Below are 15,056 nucleotides of genomic sequence, written 5' to 3'. Positions count from 1 at the left end.
TGGAGAAAGGGACTTTTGATAAAAGCTTTCTTTACAATTAGTGTACCTCCTTTAATCACTCTCATAATGAGCCCACATGATATGGGGTCTGAGTTGGGTGAATATACCAGATGCAAGAGAAGGGTGTGGTGGCAAAAGTGAGTGAATAGCAATGTTCCTTGCAATTGGTGTTCTTGTCAACTCTTTCTAATTTGACAAGACTTGGACTTTAAGCCTTTTAATAGCTGACATAAATTTTGAGCACTTTAATCTGTATGTTTTTGTTGCAGTTATGGGTGAAAATAGTTGATGGAGACATTCAAGATTCTACACGTTCAGATCTCTATGACTACATAGTAGACTTCCTTACGTTCTGCTCAGACCAAGAGCTAGTGTGGAAGTACTCTGAATGGATTTTACAAAAAAATGAAGAGGTTTGTGCTTGATACACTTTTAACAGAATATCAGTATTTCCCTGCAGTGGTGTGTGAATTTTCCTTAATGTTGGTTTTTCTTGATAGCTGATTGGACCTTGTGCAGAATATTTAATGCCAGTTAAATAGTGATCATCAGAGAAACTTGGAGGTTTCTCTGTTCATCCAAGTCCCTCTATTAGCAAATGTAGTGCTAATTGCCTCTTCTTATTCTGAAAACAAAGTTTAGGGCATGAAAAATACAGCATGTCTTCTTCATATTGTGTTTTCTTCATATTGAGTAAGATCATTTTCAAATCTTAAAATAAATAAATAACCTGTGGGTCAGCTGTTACTGCTGCCTCTTATTTTAAAGAGGATGGGTGGTATCTGTGTATACCAGGACATAGAATAAATAGCCTCCATTCAAGAAAAGATTTCATTGCTAGAAGAATTAACTTAATCTGCCAAAATAAAATAAAAGTGTGATGTTTGGTGATGTATCAGACATTCTGTGCTGTTGGAACTCATCACTGCCTGATTTATATCAATTTAAGCATAGCTATTTTGTGCAGTGGCACATTTCTAAGCTTTTGGTTTGGGAATTACAGAAGTCTTTTCCTCTGTCGTGAAAAGATGTGGCTTAGAACATTCTGGTCTCTAATTTGAGCTATCCTGCTGCAAAGGCTGAAGTCTCTTGTTCTGTTGTGCAAATCCATTCATATTTTTTGTGGATGTTGTGCCCAAGCCAAGGTTTATAGGCTGGACAGTGTATACACTGCAAAATGAGATATGCAGATAGGAGCGAGGGAGATCAAGATAAGCACAGGGTAGTGTAATCCTGTGGTGCTGAGCAAGGTTTTGTGTTTATCTTCCTGAACAATGTATTAACAATAGTGCTATCCCTTTGCTATTTTTAATTTTAAATATTTATTTAATTTAAAAAATAGTTGCCATTGAGTTCCTAAATGCAATAAACTCTTTCTAGGTTGGTGTACAGATTTTCACTAAAAGGCCTTTGGAAGAACAGGAGAAAAACAACATTAATCCAGATGATATCATCAGTTGCCTTAACAAATATCCTAAAGCACGTGTCAAATATCTAGAACACCTAGTACTGGAAAGAAAAATACAGGTGAGTTCTGTGAGAATGCTGAAAGTAGGTATAGGATTCAGAATGCAGATTATGATCAACAAGGCGGAGAATAGGCAATGTCTGGAAGAAATAGGTGTAATATGAAGTCTTTCAAGTGTACTTAGAGTAGGGTAGGAGTATTTTCAAGATTAAAGTAAAAGATGAGGAGTGGATACCTTCAGTATTTGGAATTTTTCAGTGCTTGTGATAGCAAAACAATTGCTTATGTCCCCTCAGACTTAAGGGGTTACATCTGATTATTGCATCCTTCACTATTTCACTCACTTGATGAGGCTCAAATCTTCTTCTGGTAAGATCACAGAAAATGATCAGCAACAGGTTGATCCTACTGCACTGTGGCAGCAATATATTAAAATTACTGATTCAGTGTTTTACAAATGAGAATGTTTTATTCTGTCTTTCTAGAGTGATTTGAACAATTAACAATCAAATTAAATCATGCATCCCTCACTAGGATTCCAAACGACTCTTGATGCTGAATGCCCAAAAGATACATTCACAAGTCCTAAGTGACAGTGTATTACACTTTTGGGGGCTTTAGCTCAATACAAAAGCAGCCAAATGTTGTATTTGGATATGAAACATTTTAAGCACAGCAGAAGTTCTCTAACTCAGAAATAAAGCAAGGAAATGAGCACTGAAAAACTCTGCAGAGCTGATGGTCAGTGCATTAAATTCACATTCTTCAAAAGCACATCAGATCAGTGGTTTTCCCTTATTGGGGTTGCAGAGGTTGCAGGTGTGTTGCACCATGACTGATGAATGTACTTGTCTCTGATGTCATGGATATTTCCAGACAAACTTTTTGAGTTAAACACAGTGCCTTGTAAAATATTTGTGAAAATATTTTACAATTAAATCTACCTGCTAGTAAAAGCTGGGTTATAAATCAATTTGGTCTTTAAAAACTACTAGATTATTGTGAATGATTTAGTGAGAATGTTTAAAGCAGTCAAATCATCAGCTTGTTTTGATGAATATTGGATTGTGGATAACAGAAAAAGCACTGTGCCTTCAGAGTGCTTTTCTACCTCTGGTGGCTTTGTCAGATTTTATTGCAGAAATAGAAAAGGTCAAAGAACATACCTGAATATGAGGAATCCTGTATTTACAGTGTAGTTTGTGAGGCTGCTCTGAATTAAATTATCTCTCTGGACAAAAAACTTTGTAATTAATTCAAATTAAATGAGTTAAAACACGTTTGTGTGTAATTAAGTAAATATTCATCACTGTTATTGCTGGGACCGAGATTTGTAAACTGAGCTAACATTGTTCTATTCATCTGTAGAAAGAGAAGTACCATACTCATCTAGCTGTCTTGTACTTGGAGGCAATACTTCAGCTAAAATCTGTGACCACAGATAATTGCACAGAAACAACTGAGCTGCTGTTGAAACTTCGCAGTCTGCTTCAGAAATCTGATCTTTATAGAATTCGCTTTATTTTAGGTAGGTTGTATGTTGTCTCTTGTAAATGCTGTATGTCATTCCCAGCTGGACACAAAATCATAGTACTTTCAAGGATAGAAAACTAAAAGATCTGAGGTTTCTCTGTGTTTCTATTTGATAGGCTGTATTTCTAACAAACACAGGTTAATTTAGAAAGCATGTGTGTTGGCATTGTCCTAGATTTCTATAGCTCCTATGGTATGTTTGCTGCTGCACCAGAGACAAAATACCAACTGGCCAGAGCAAATATCTGCAGTACAATTTTCTTAATAGTCACCTTCTTATATCTGCAGTACAATTTTCTTAACAGTCACCTTCTTATAAATGGTGAGCGTGGAACTTTTGCATGACGTGACATGGCAACCTTTTACAAATGAAACACCTGCAACTTTATTTTTGAAGTAGCTTGCTTCTAGTGAATGGAAGTGAAACTTTAAGGAATTTAATTGCCAAGGACTTGTTACCCATAACCCTGAAACTCACTCTGGGGTTCATGTTAAATAAAAATATGAGCATCTTTTAAGGTGAAAAGTGCAACGTACATGTTACTGTTGGTTTAAGGCGAGCAATGGTTGAGCTAAATATTTTCCTTGGTCAGTGCTTATAATGGTTAATCTTTAATGTTTCATCCACTGGAATGCAAACATACAGTACAATTAAGCAAGCCAAGTGTTTAAATCTTCTCTGGTAAGGAGGATTATGGCTGAGAAATGAGGGAATAGTGGATGAAAGGGAAGTGGCTTGTTATTGAACTGAAAGATGTGAAATAATTTTTTGAAATTCAGTGGGAAAAAATCCAGTGTAAGTGGAAATAAAAATTGCAACATTTATTGGAGTAGCAACTAAAATAATTTACCAAAGTTTAATGTTTCCTTGCCTTTTCAGGCAGCAAAATGTTATGTGATGGATACTGTACAAATGGAGGACAGTCATTGAAAGTCTTGTTTTTTTTCATCTTTTAGTCAGTTTTTAAACAAATTCTTCCAGCCAAGAGTTACAAAATGGATTATTCTCTTGAAATCCATGTGCTTCAAAATAATAGATTTCTTACGTGACAATACTTACATTACATGAAAGTGAGATCAGTGCAAGCTAGTGTGTTCCTTCCTGATAATCAAAAATTTTGGTGAGAAAAAACATTGTATTTCCATGCATTTTACACATTGTATTTTCCATGTATAGGCCTATGCCAAATCTTTATCACTTTTACAATAATTAGATTATTTTCTACTTTATTTTGAAATGCTAGATGAACTTGCCATTCTACCTGCCTATTGCTGACACTTAAACTTTAAACTGGATTAAGGGTTTGTAGTGTCCTTTTCTTAATGGGAAGTACTATTGGATTTTTATTGTCTTTTATGGAGTTTATTCTGTGACCTCCTGTAATATTGGGAGAAATGAGGTTAAAAATATTGCAGCTTCATCTTACAGTTTGCTGTACATGGTAGCAGTGTCTGCTAGAATTGAAAAGGTGTCAATGACTATGGTTGATCACCTGTTATTAAGTAATTTCTTTGTCCCATATTTTGTGGTGCTCTTTTGTTAGAGATGTTTCCATGCATCTGAGCATTCCTGTGCTTACGAGCATCTGCCTTCTCTACAGTTGCACTGGGCTGGGAGAGGGAGCACTTGTCTCCTCCACTGAGCAAATATTGCCTTGCTTCTCGTTTAACAGACAAAATCCAGGGCACAGACCTTCATATGGAGAGTGCAATTTTATATGGGAAACTAGAAGAGCACGAGAAGGCTTTGCATATCCTCGTCCATGAGTTGAAGGACTTCCCTGCTGCTGAGGAGTACTGTGTGTGGAGCTCTGAGGGCAGAGACTCGCAGTACAGGCGGAGGCTGTTCCACCTGCTGCTGTCGGTGTATCTGACGCCGGGCGCCTCGGACTGCGCGCTCGTCATGGCCGCCGTGGATCTCCTCAATAACCACGCCGCGGAATTCGACGCCGGCCTGGTTCTGCAGGTGGTGCCTGACAGCTGGTCAGTGCAGCTCCTCTCCCCGTTCCTGGCTGGGGCAGTGAGGCAAAGCATTCACACAAAAAGAATGACTCAGGTGGCACTTGGGTTAGCACAAGCTGAAAACTTAATCTACAAGCACGAGAAGGTAGGTTACTGGGGCGTTTTTAAATAAAAGCCTTTTGAAGATTTACAGTTGAGTCCTTTGATGTACAGTTATCAAAAGCAGTTTGAAGAATTAGTACAAAAGCTGTCTTTATGTCTTTGGCATTTATTAGTTGTTTGTTTTTTTTTTGTTTTTTTTTGCCATGATTACTAGATTCAAAATTAATTGTATGTTTTCTCTGTAAAACAAAAGGGAAAGTAGGGCCCTTGGAATAGGAATAACCTTGATGAGCTTCAGGGATGAATATGAAGTGAGTCTGGGATTTGCAGATTAACAAAGTTCTTGCAGAAACTTTTACAAGTGTCAGTTAGCATTTCTTTCACTAAGAGGGATTGTCAGAATTTCCAGTTCAATTTTTTACAGTGTCATCTGTCAAAATTTGTTTTAAAAGATTATCCAGCACTTAGTATTAATTGAAGCTTATTAGTAGATTTTGTTAATGGTAAATTCAGTTGTAAAGCTTTCTTCTATTCCTAGTTAGGCAGTATTGCTTAGAGTTCACAGCAGATTCTTAAAATTGTTTTTGTTTTATCCATTTGGTATAGTTGCAATTATGCTCCATCATTTCCCTTCCTTTCTTGTTAGATTCACATTTGGAATTTTTCCCCCCTCTCTTTTAGGTTAAACAAAAAGGAGCCCCGATTCTTCTTTCAGACAAAAAGGTTTGTCAGGTGTGCCAAAATCCTTTCTGCGAGCCTGTGTTTGTCAGATACCCCAATGGGAGCATGGCCCACACGCACTGTGCTGCAAACAGACATCTCAATTCCAATGTGACTCCTCACTCTCCCAGCTCCAGCAATCAGACTTGAAATATTCCCACAGTTCCCATGACTTGTACCCCATTGAAAGTGGGCTGGAAAGAAAAAAGTGCAGCTACTTTATGTATAAATCAAGGTAGACAGCTAGTTTTTGGGTTAATGGGAAGACTTCCAGTAAATATAAAATACTGCTACTTCTTTTTGATTCCTAATGAATGTAGATAGAAAATTCACTACCACACATGGAGAGGTGCAAATATGGGCTCTTCTGTGAATAGGAGTAAACACTTAAGGGAAAAGGAGCCTTTTCTTCACAGTGAGGATGAATGTTACGGAGTGAAGGCAAACAGTAATTTTAAGAATTGTCACTTTGCACTGACTGTGGTGTTGATAAATTTGTGGAGGGGAAGATGACATTTATTGGAGTTGGAATTCTTGAAGAGTGATGGGACAAGATTGGCATCGTGCAGCTTGCTATGAAGACAGAGATGTGCATCGATTTTAGTGCTTGCTGCAGCATGTCTTCTTTTGGGCTGGATTATCTTCCACAGGATCACATTCTCAACTTCAATTTTTTTGCTCTACAAAATGTTGGCTTTTGATGCACCTTTTAGTACCTCCCTCCCATCCACCTTCTATATGGGATTTAAATGTAAGCACTGTTCTGTTAGGTTTCTGCTCCTGCAGGTACTGTAATGTACTAAGTGGAAACCAATAACCTCAATCACACAGATGAGCTTGCAAGAAAAAAGAGAGAAAGTTTGTCTGGTCAGACTGTAGTCACTTTTATATGGGGAAAGAGGCCCTGACTTTAATACTGATTTATTTATTAATATGCAAATATGCTGTACATACAGTTGAATAAATTGATCTTATAATTCTAGCATTTCTTTGGAGGATTAAGATGTAGCTGATACATAAATGTACAGATGATGTGCTAAGTGTTTGCTATAACATAACTTAGGCAGGTTGGAACTCCACAAAAATAGGTTTTAGTGCTTATGGATGACTTTGTGCAATCAAAACCACAGAGAGAAGGTATAAAATTGTAAGAAATCTACAAAAGTGCACTACAGGGGTAGTGGGTTTTTATATTCTACTAAATATTCTGTGAACTAAAATTTTTCAAATAACACAAACCCTTTACTTAACTGCCCTCATATGTATTCACATTGCTATTTAACAATTTTAAAGTGGATTTAAAAGATGTGGCTTCCCCCAAGAGAGGTTAAAAAATGAGAACTTTAAATAAACTTAAGTACTGCAAACTGAAAGCATTTCTTTGAATTCTGTAAAGCTCTAATAAATACCAGGCCAACTGACCCCCATGCAGCTGAGTCAGAATGGCTGCTCCCTATTTCAGAATTTCAAAGCAGTGGAGGCTTTCAGCAAAATGGAGCATCTGCTTGGTTCTTTCTAGAATCACAGAATAAGCTGAGTTGGAAGGGATGCAATGGGATCATGGAGTCCAGGTCCTGGCCCCACACAGGACACCCGGAGTCACACCATGTCCCTCAGGGTTGTCCTGATGCAGCCTCCTTGTACAGAAAGGCTGGCTTAGGAAGCTGCCTTCCACCTCCAGTGCTGCCTCCAACAAGGGGCAGCCAGACCTCATCCAGGGGAAGAAGATGATCTCTTCTCACAGAAGCAGGCACTGGTTTGGGGTGAAAAGGACCTTAAAGATCATCTATTCCATAGGCAGTGATACCTTCCACTAGACCAGGTTCTTCAAAGCCTCATCCAGCCTGGCCTTGCGCACTTCCAAGGATGAGTTGTCCACAACTTCCCTGAGCAACCTCTGCCTGAGCCTCACCACCCTCACAGTAAAGAATTTCTTGCTGATATCTGATCTAAATTTGCCCTCCTTCAGCTTAAGGCCATTCCCCTTTGCCCTATCACTCCATGCATCTGTACAGAGTCCCTCTTCAGCTCCCTTGCTGCCTCCCTTCAGGTTCTGGAAGGTGCTGTAAGGTCCTCCAAGAGCTTCTCTCCGGGCTGAACAGCCCCAGCTCTCAGCCTGTGATCATCACTGAGGCCTTACTCTCAACTCCTTCCAACAGTTCAACATCTTCCTTGTATTGTGGGTCCCAGAGCTGTACTTGAGGTGTGGAGTATTTTGCTTTAAAGCAAAAAACCTTTGAATCTTTCTCCTAATTTTGAAATTAGGAAAGTATAACAGTTGGGCTGAGTTTTATTTATTTTTGAATGCGTGAGTAAGGAATTTTGTAGTGCTTTGTACTAAGACATGCAAGTCACATTTAGTGAGAGGCACTTCAAAAGAAGTCAGGTGTGGGCATTTCTGACTCAGTTCTGGCATGAGTGATTCTGCTGTGGCACTGCTACAAGCAGAGTCTCTATCTTGTAGTCGTGACTTTTGAACATTGTGTATACAACTGGCAGTAATGGTATAGAAAAATTTGTAGCTCCCTATCCCCAAAATACTTGCTGAAAAGAGTGGAAATGATTTTTACAAAGACTCTACAAACCTTTTGTGGACACTAGCATGCATTTCTAAGAAATACTTTCTTTTGCTGCCAGCATCCTAAGAATTCTGGTTTTTTTCTGTTTACTAAGGAGATACTAAAACAGACTCCTCTCCATGATTTAGAGTCATTTTAGCCACTTAGTAGTGATAAGTTCCTTCTGCAATGGAATAAAAATCATACCATTCCAGACCTCAGGAAAGTTCTCAGTTGCTATTGCAAGAAAATGTCTATAAAAGATTAAATAATTCTTTATTAATAGTCAATATCTTTTTGCAGATATGTACTTTGGCTAAAATGCAGCAAAACCAATAATTGTACGTACAGAACAAATGCAGAAATCAGAATAATTAAACCCAGCATTTTTGCAATCAAAAGTGTGGTTAATATTAAAGTTGGGGGCATGTAGTTCTTTGAAACCCAGTCTCCCGAAAATGTGGACTGGGAAAATTGATACATTGTTACCTGTTGCTTTGTTAAATTTTATACTAGAACTCATTTGAGTGAATTAACGTGGAAATCCCATGGTAACTAAAGGAAAAAGCAAAGAAAGCCAGTGTGGGGCTGAGGCAGAGCAAGAGCTCAGCAGGGAGGTGGCAGGTGGGCAATGCTCTTCCTGTGTGTGTCCAGCACGTGAGCAACTGGGAATATTCCCAACCACAGGAGATGTCAGCCCACATCAGAGTGCTGTGTGGTGCTCTGGGCTTTGTCACCAGGAAATTTATGAGAGGTCTGCATTCAAATTTCCTTAGGTGGGACAACTGAACACCCCTTGGGTAAGAGAGCTTTATCTGGGGAACTTGAGTACAATCCTTTTGTTTTGGCACTGTCCGTTTGGTGATTCTTGGTTTATGTACCTTGAAATTCTGGGCCAGCATTGCCACTCAGGTAAGTTGTGGCTGCAGCAGCACAGAGGGAGTGAGCAGGGAAGGAACCAGATTTGGGTATTAATTACTGACTGCATTTGTGAAGGAGGAGAGGCAGGAAAGAGGAATATTTCTCTGATCATTCTTCTAGCTTGGAAACAAATGCTTTTTGGGAGTTAAAGCTTGATGTGATCTTTTTATCTCCAGCTAGGGAATGTGGAATCTGAGACCTGCCATTGGGGAATGGAGATTCTGCCAGAATATTTATCCTTAATTTAGCTGTTGTAAAATTATTTGAAATTCATCTCCCTCACTTTTTCCAATGAATCTCCTCCCACTTTGTATGCATCAAAACCAAAACAGTAGTGCAGATTTTTTTAATGTGACACTGTGACTGTGATTCAGGACATAATAAATGAGATTACTCTCTCACACTGATGCCTCTGCAGATATCAAGACATGTTTTTCTAACATGGAACCTTCAGTTACTGAAATGTTGCAGCTCTGACTTTTTTTCAGCCATTCACTGCTACAGATGATGGTACATACAAAAAGCACTTAAACTTTCCTCTACACTTTCATATCTCCACACTTCCTCATGTAAAAATTCCCTATGATGTATGTATGTCATCATATGCAGTTTTTCTCTCTTTCAGTCAATAAGAGGAAAAATCCTAATAAAAAAATGCTCAGAATCTGGCATTCTGCTCAAAATAAGATTCATGGCTGTATATTTGTATATTCATGAGAAAGAATTCAGTTGCATCTTCATTTCTTTTGTGTTAGTGGATAAGTTGTCACATTGAGATCAGTATTCCTGTAATATTGTCGAAGGCAGGGGAGAAGGAGCCTTTGGGGTTTGTTACACAGAGCACACCAGAGATTGCTATGAACTTGTTCAGGCAGCCCATCCCAAGCTGGCTCAGGTGTGCACAGGAGTCCAGGTTACAGTGAGAACTTCTGTCTTTGCTCCCCTTGCTCCCAGTCCCCAGAAACTTTCCAGCCTGATTAATGTCACTCTGCTAGCACTTAACTGACAGGGGAACAAATCTTGAGAGGGCTGGGGGACTCCTGAGCAGTTCTATCTTCAGTAAAATGTCATTTTATTACTCAGCCCCATGAAGCCCTACTGATGTGACCTGTGGAAAGGTGGTGGTAGGGATGGAGTGTGAGTGTTTTATGAGAACTTTATTACATGTTTAAACACACAAGCATTATCCTGACTGCTGAGTCTTTATAACAACATCCGTTCTTCACAGGACTCCTGTCCTGAATGACATTAAAAATATTTTGTTTTAAACAGTTCTATCAAGAAGAAATTTTTTATTTTATAACTCTTCCTGGTTTGCTGCAGTCTCTATTCAGCATGGCTCTAAGTGTTTTATTAACATCCTGCTGTTCAGAACAGACAGCAGCTAATACATTTTCATTGTGAGCTCTCTTCCTATTGCCTATATTAGCTAATTAATTTTTCTGTTGCTGTACAACACTTTGGGGCTTATGCCTTGTGAACACTGGTAGTTAAATGTGCTGCTACTTTGTAAGGAAAAAGAAGAAAAGTTAATAACATGCTGTAATGTATGATTGATTTCTAAATTGAAGTTCCCCTGCAGTAAATTTGTTCAGATGGAGGTTTGTACCATTAAGGCTTTTGGACTTAGTGGTTATAATGGTGAACATACACAGCAGTATGTGGAATGTACAAATGTATAAATATGTCGATTTTTAATAAAATAAAATGTTTTAATTACATTTGTCATGGATTTATAGATACATAAACCCTGGAATGTGAGTGTCCACGTGAAGGAAGAAGATTACCTATTGATGAATAGAGGATTCGTTGGGGTGACTGACAGAGGGGTCAGATCCCTGACACATGGAAGTGAGGCTGGTGCTTGCATACTCTGCAGAAGGCAGAGGTGCTGGTGTGCCTCATCTTCCTCCTCACTGCTCAGGACTAATGGCCCTGGCTTCAGGCCCAAGGACCAGCTGCTGCCCAGTGCCACCACAGGGGCACTGTAGGACAGGGAAGCCCCAGGAAAGGAGGGATGTGAGGGCTGGTAAAGAGTGTGTGGTAAGCCAAGGAAGCTGGTGTGATCCCTAAGGGGAGTGAGAGGGGAATGCAAAGGAGAAGTGCAGAAAAGGAGTGTTCAGGCCATGCAGGTGTGCCTGGTTCAGCTGCTCTCCAGCCCCACTCTGCCACGCAGCACAGGCACTGGCAAGGCTGCAGGCATCCCCTGGATGCTGAGGGCAGGTTGTGTGCACAGCTTGACTGGGGATCCAGAGGGGCTAAAATCCAACACAGAGCTTCAGGGAAGGGCTCTTGCTTTGAAATTCAGATCTGGAATCCCTTGGCAACATTTCTACGGCCCTATCAGGTAAAGTTTGTTCCTTTGGCTGAAGTGGAGGCTGTGGGAACATTGGTGGGTGCTCTTACAGAGGGTGTTTGGGATGCAAATGTTGAGTGTAGCATGATACTGGAAGGAAAGAAAAACTAACACAACAAGCATGACTTTATTAGCTCAGCCAGCAGGAAATACACTCTGGAGAGCCCTGGTTTGCATTGCTCCATCCATCCATCCATCCATCCATCCGTCCATCCATCCATCCATCCATCCATCCATCCATCCATCCATGGAAAGGTAACTCAGAAAGCATTAAGCCCCAAACCCAGTCATGACTCCAGCCCTGTGGGGTTTCAGCTAGTTTTGCCTCTAGACAGTGGTTAGGAAATGGTCCATGCTAATCATCCAGATGGCAACTCCTTCCAAGACAAATAATCAATAGAGTAGAGCTGAGCTTAGGCAGAAATGAGTCCCAAAGGTCCAGTTCACTGCAACAACTGTAGCTGCAGGACAGCACAGGGTCAAAGAGGCCAGGGCTGCCAGAAGAAAGCTGATGGCTGAACACATGGCAGGTTTTCAGTAGATAACAAGGCTGATTACAGTGCCTCAAAATCCAATAGCAGTCATGAACATCATTACCAATGCCTATAATTGCCAATAACCCCCTGAAGACATTGTCCCATGACCACCTTGTCAACATGGTATTTGCACTGACTGGGGCCTGACCAGTGCAAGTGAAATCCTAGAAAAATCTAGGCTGGTTGGGTTCTTTGGAAATGGTGTTGTCCAAGCCAAACTTCATGCAGGGTCATCCTGTGTCAGGTTACCTGTCTTGTTTTAAACCAGTGTTGACAGCCTTGAAACCAGATTGGCAGGGGTCCAAGTGTCTTCTTGGCACATCTTTGCCAGAGCCATGTGTTGTTTAAACATCCAAAATACTCTCTGTTAAAGAAAAGAAAAAAGCCAGAAGGTAACTTTGTCTTGAATAAATAATTTATTTTGTTTTGTGGTTTGGTTTTTTGGGTTTTTTGTTTTTTGCTTTTAGTTTTTTTTTTATTGTTGGTGTTGTTTTGTTGTTGTTTTTGATCTTTGTTTTGTTTTGCTTTTGTTTTTTTCAAATATTACAGAAAGACTAAATAAGCAGGGAATTTCTAAAAATTAGCAAGTTACTGGTGACAGCTTCAAGATTATGTACTTTGTGCCTCTCTAACCTGGAAAAGTATATTCAAATAAAATGCAAGTTCTTTATATCTGTTTGAAAGTCGCAGACAGCAGGCAAAGATGTTTCAATCCCTTTAGTCCCTCTAACATACAAGGTTACTCTGCAGTGTCACGCCAGAAAGCTCTCAGAGTGTGACAGAAGTAGGGGTTTTCTACTTGAATCACAAGCAGTCGAAGATGGGGAGGGAGGAGTACAGGATGGATTTGTATCTGCTTTTTTAAAAGATGTCATTCACTGGGGATTTGTATTTGCAAAGCAAAAGAAGGTTTTCATTCCTGTCCTTTTTTGATCCATCTTTAGGTTTTAACTTGTCATATCTCATTTCAAAGCATCTCTGTGGCCTTTTGTGACATGCTGATTTGTCAAGCAGAAGTTTTAGTGTTCCTGCTTCAAAACCTTGCTGAAATCTCTTGTTCTGGGTAGCAGCCACTCAGTACATCCAGTCCAGATACTCCAGTCAGTGTGTCAGGAGTACTTCTCCTCACAGTGCTGGCTCTGTAGTGTGAATGGCCATACAGCTGTGCTGGTGTCATGGTTTAACCCCAACCAGCAGCCAAGCCCCACACAGCCCTGTGTGAGCCCTGCTCACCAGTAACACAAACATCTCTATGTTACCAACCCCATGTTCAACACAAACCCAAAGCACAGACCCAAACCAGACACTGTGAAAAATATCAACTCTATCCCATCCAAAACCAGCACAGATGGTCAAAACTAAAAACTACAAACCAAAGAAATCTCAATCCCAGAGGAGGGAGGAGTCTCTTGTTAAGCTGCTGTTAATTATCAATGCCTCAATACCCTAAACTTTTGCTTTTCCCATCTGCCTGATATCAAATCACAAGAGTGTGCAGTGTTTCATACAAATAATCACTTCTGCTGATAACTTTCCTCCCTGTGGACAGGAAAAGGAGAAGATTTTCTTGATTGAAGCCATGCCATGACAAGATTTGAAGGCAGCTGAAGAGAAGACCTGACAGGGCCTTTCTTCAAAGCAAGTGCCCTTAAAAGCACCAAGTGGGCTCTGACTGCAAAAGCCAGGCCTCATGAAATCAAGAACCAGCACAATTTTAAAATGGAAAAAGCTCAGGAGTTGAGCAGGGAGAAAGTTTTTAGAGGTTTGCAAGCATATTCCCCACCTCATGTCTTGTCAAGTCAGGTTTTGACTTGTGTCAAAGCAGAACAAACATCAATGACTTCCTAAATTGCAGAGCTCCTTCCACCCAGCCCCTTCTCACTGCCTTGGAATGAGCCACACTCCTCCAGCTCTCAGGGGCTGCCAGGCTGCTCTGCCAGGCTCCTGTGGGTCCCTGCCACCTTTCCTTGCTTGGCCACACCTTGTTCCATGTCCTCCCTGTGCAGAGCTGTGTGGCTCCTCAGGCAGTGCAGGCTGAGCCCTGCCTGTATCAACTTCACACACTTTGATATTAGGCTTTAGTCAAATGCTAGAAGATAAAAATGAGGGAAAACTAAACAGAAATTCCTGACTTTAATAAACATGTTGCATTCCTGACTTTATTAATGTTGCATTAAATAAAAGCAAAGCTGTGTTCTAAGACAACATATCATGGTCTCTTAACTTGGTATCAATATCTTTTTGTGTTGAAATATTTTCATACACTTTCATACACCCATGAAGTCTCATATTTCATAAACCCATGAAGTCTCTATGATGAAATGTTGTCTTTAATGATTTTACTAAGGAAGCAATATCTAATACATAGATTGACTTGCTGTTTTAATGCCAAAAAGAGTCCTGCCACATTCTCTGCAGTCCAGCTCTGCAGAGCTCTGAGGAAGCCAAGGGGACAGCCCTGCTGCCTGTGGACTTGCATCATACAAAAAACAGCAAGTCTCTTTGGTGGGGGTAGGCTGGGGGGCGTGGAGGAAAAGATGAGCCCTGTCCATATTTACTCATCATGTCTTATATGGGTACCCGAGTGCTGCATAACCCAGCACCTAAGGTTGTGTGCTACCTGCAGCATCAGGTGAGATCCATCCCAGAAAACTCATAAAATGCCTTGTTCAGGAAGACCCAGCAATGAAAATAATGAAAAACCCTGCAGCTTTGATATGCTTATTTTATGCATCACTACCTGCCATAGTTTTACACAACTGTCCTGCTGTCAGAGCACTGGGAATGCTCTGATATACAAAGTTTCTTCCTGTTCTTCATAACATTTAAGGGAGAGAAAACTGCACCCGAGGAAGAAAAAGGCCTCATTTCTCCTTGAATACTGCCACGCCTTACCTGTG

General features: G+C 40.2%; 1 protein-coding gene across 3 annotated transcripts in view; it reads left to right on the top strand.

Moving 5' to 3' along the window:
- Positions 1 to 7,158, top strand: part of TGFBRAP1 (transforming growth factor beta receptor associated protein 1) — a 33,012-nt gene extending 25,854 nt beyond the window's left edge. For all 3 annotated transcript variants that reach the window (XM_063149838.1, XM_063149836.1, XM_063149837.1), the window contains exons 8-12: positions 270 to 413; positions 1,381 to 1,527; positions 2,837 to 2,996; positions 4,675 to 5,108; positions 5,747 to 7,158. In XM_063149838.1, coding sequence (XP_063005908.1) covers positions 270 to 413; positions 1,381 to 1,527; positions 2,837 to 2,996; positions 4,675 to 5,108; positions 5,747 to 5,935 — 1,074 coding nt within the window. In that variant the 3' untranslated portion in view covers positions 5,936 to 7,158. The remainder of the gene's footprint in view (positions 1 to 269; positions 414 to 1,380; positions 1,528 to 2,836; positions 2,997 to 4,674; positions 5,109 to 5,746) is intronic.
- Positions 7,159 to 15,056: the final 7,898 nt, after the last annotated feature.

The sequence above is a fragment of the Melospiza melodia genome, chromosome 2 (assembly GCF_035770615.1).
Source record: "Melospiza melodia melodia isolate bMelMel2 chromosome 2, bMelMel2.pri, whole genome shotgun sequence".
NCBI classification, from domain to species: Eukaryota; Metazoa; Chordata; class Aves; order Passeriformes; family Passerellidae; genus Melospiza; species Melospiza melodia.
This window is presented reverse-complemented; position numbering and strand designations above follow the sequence as displayed.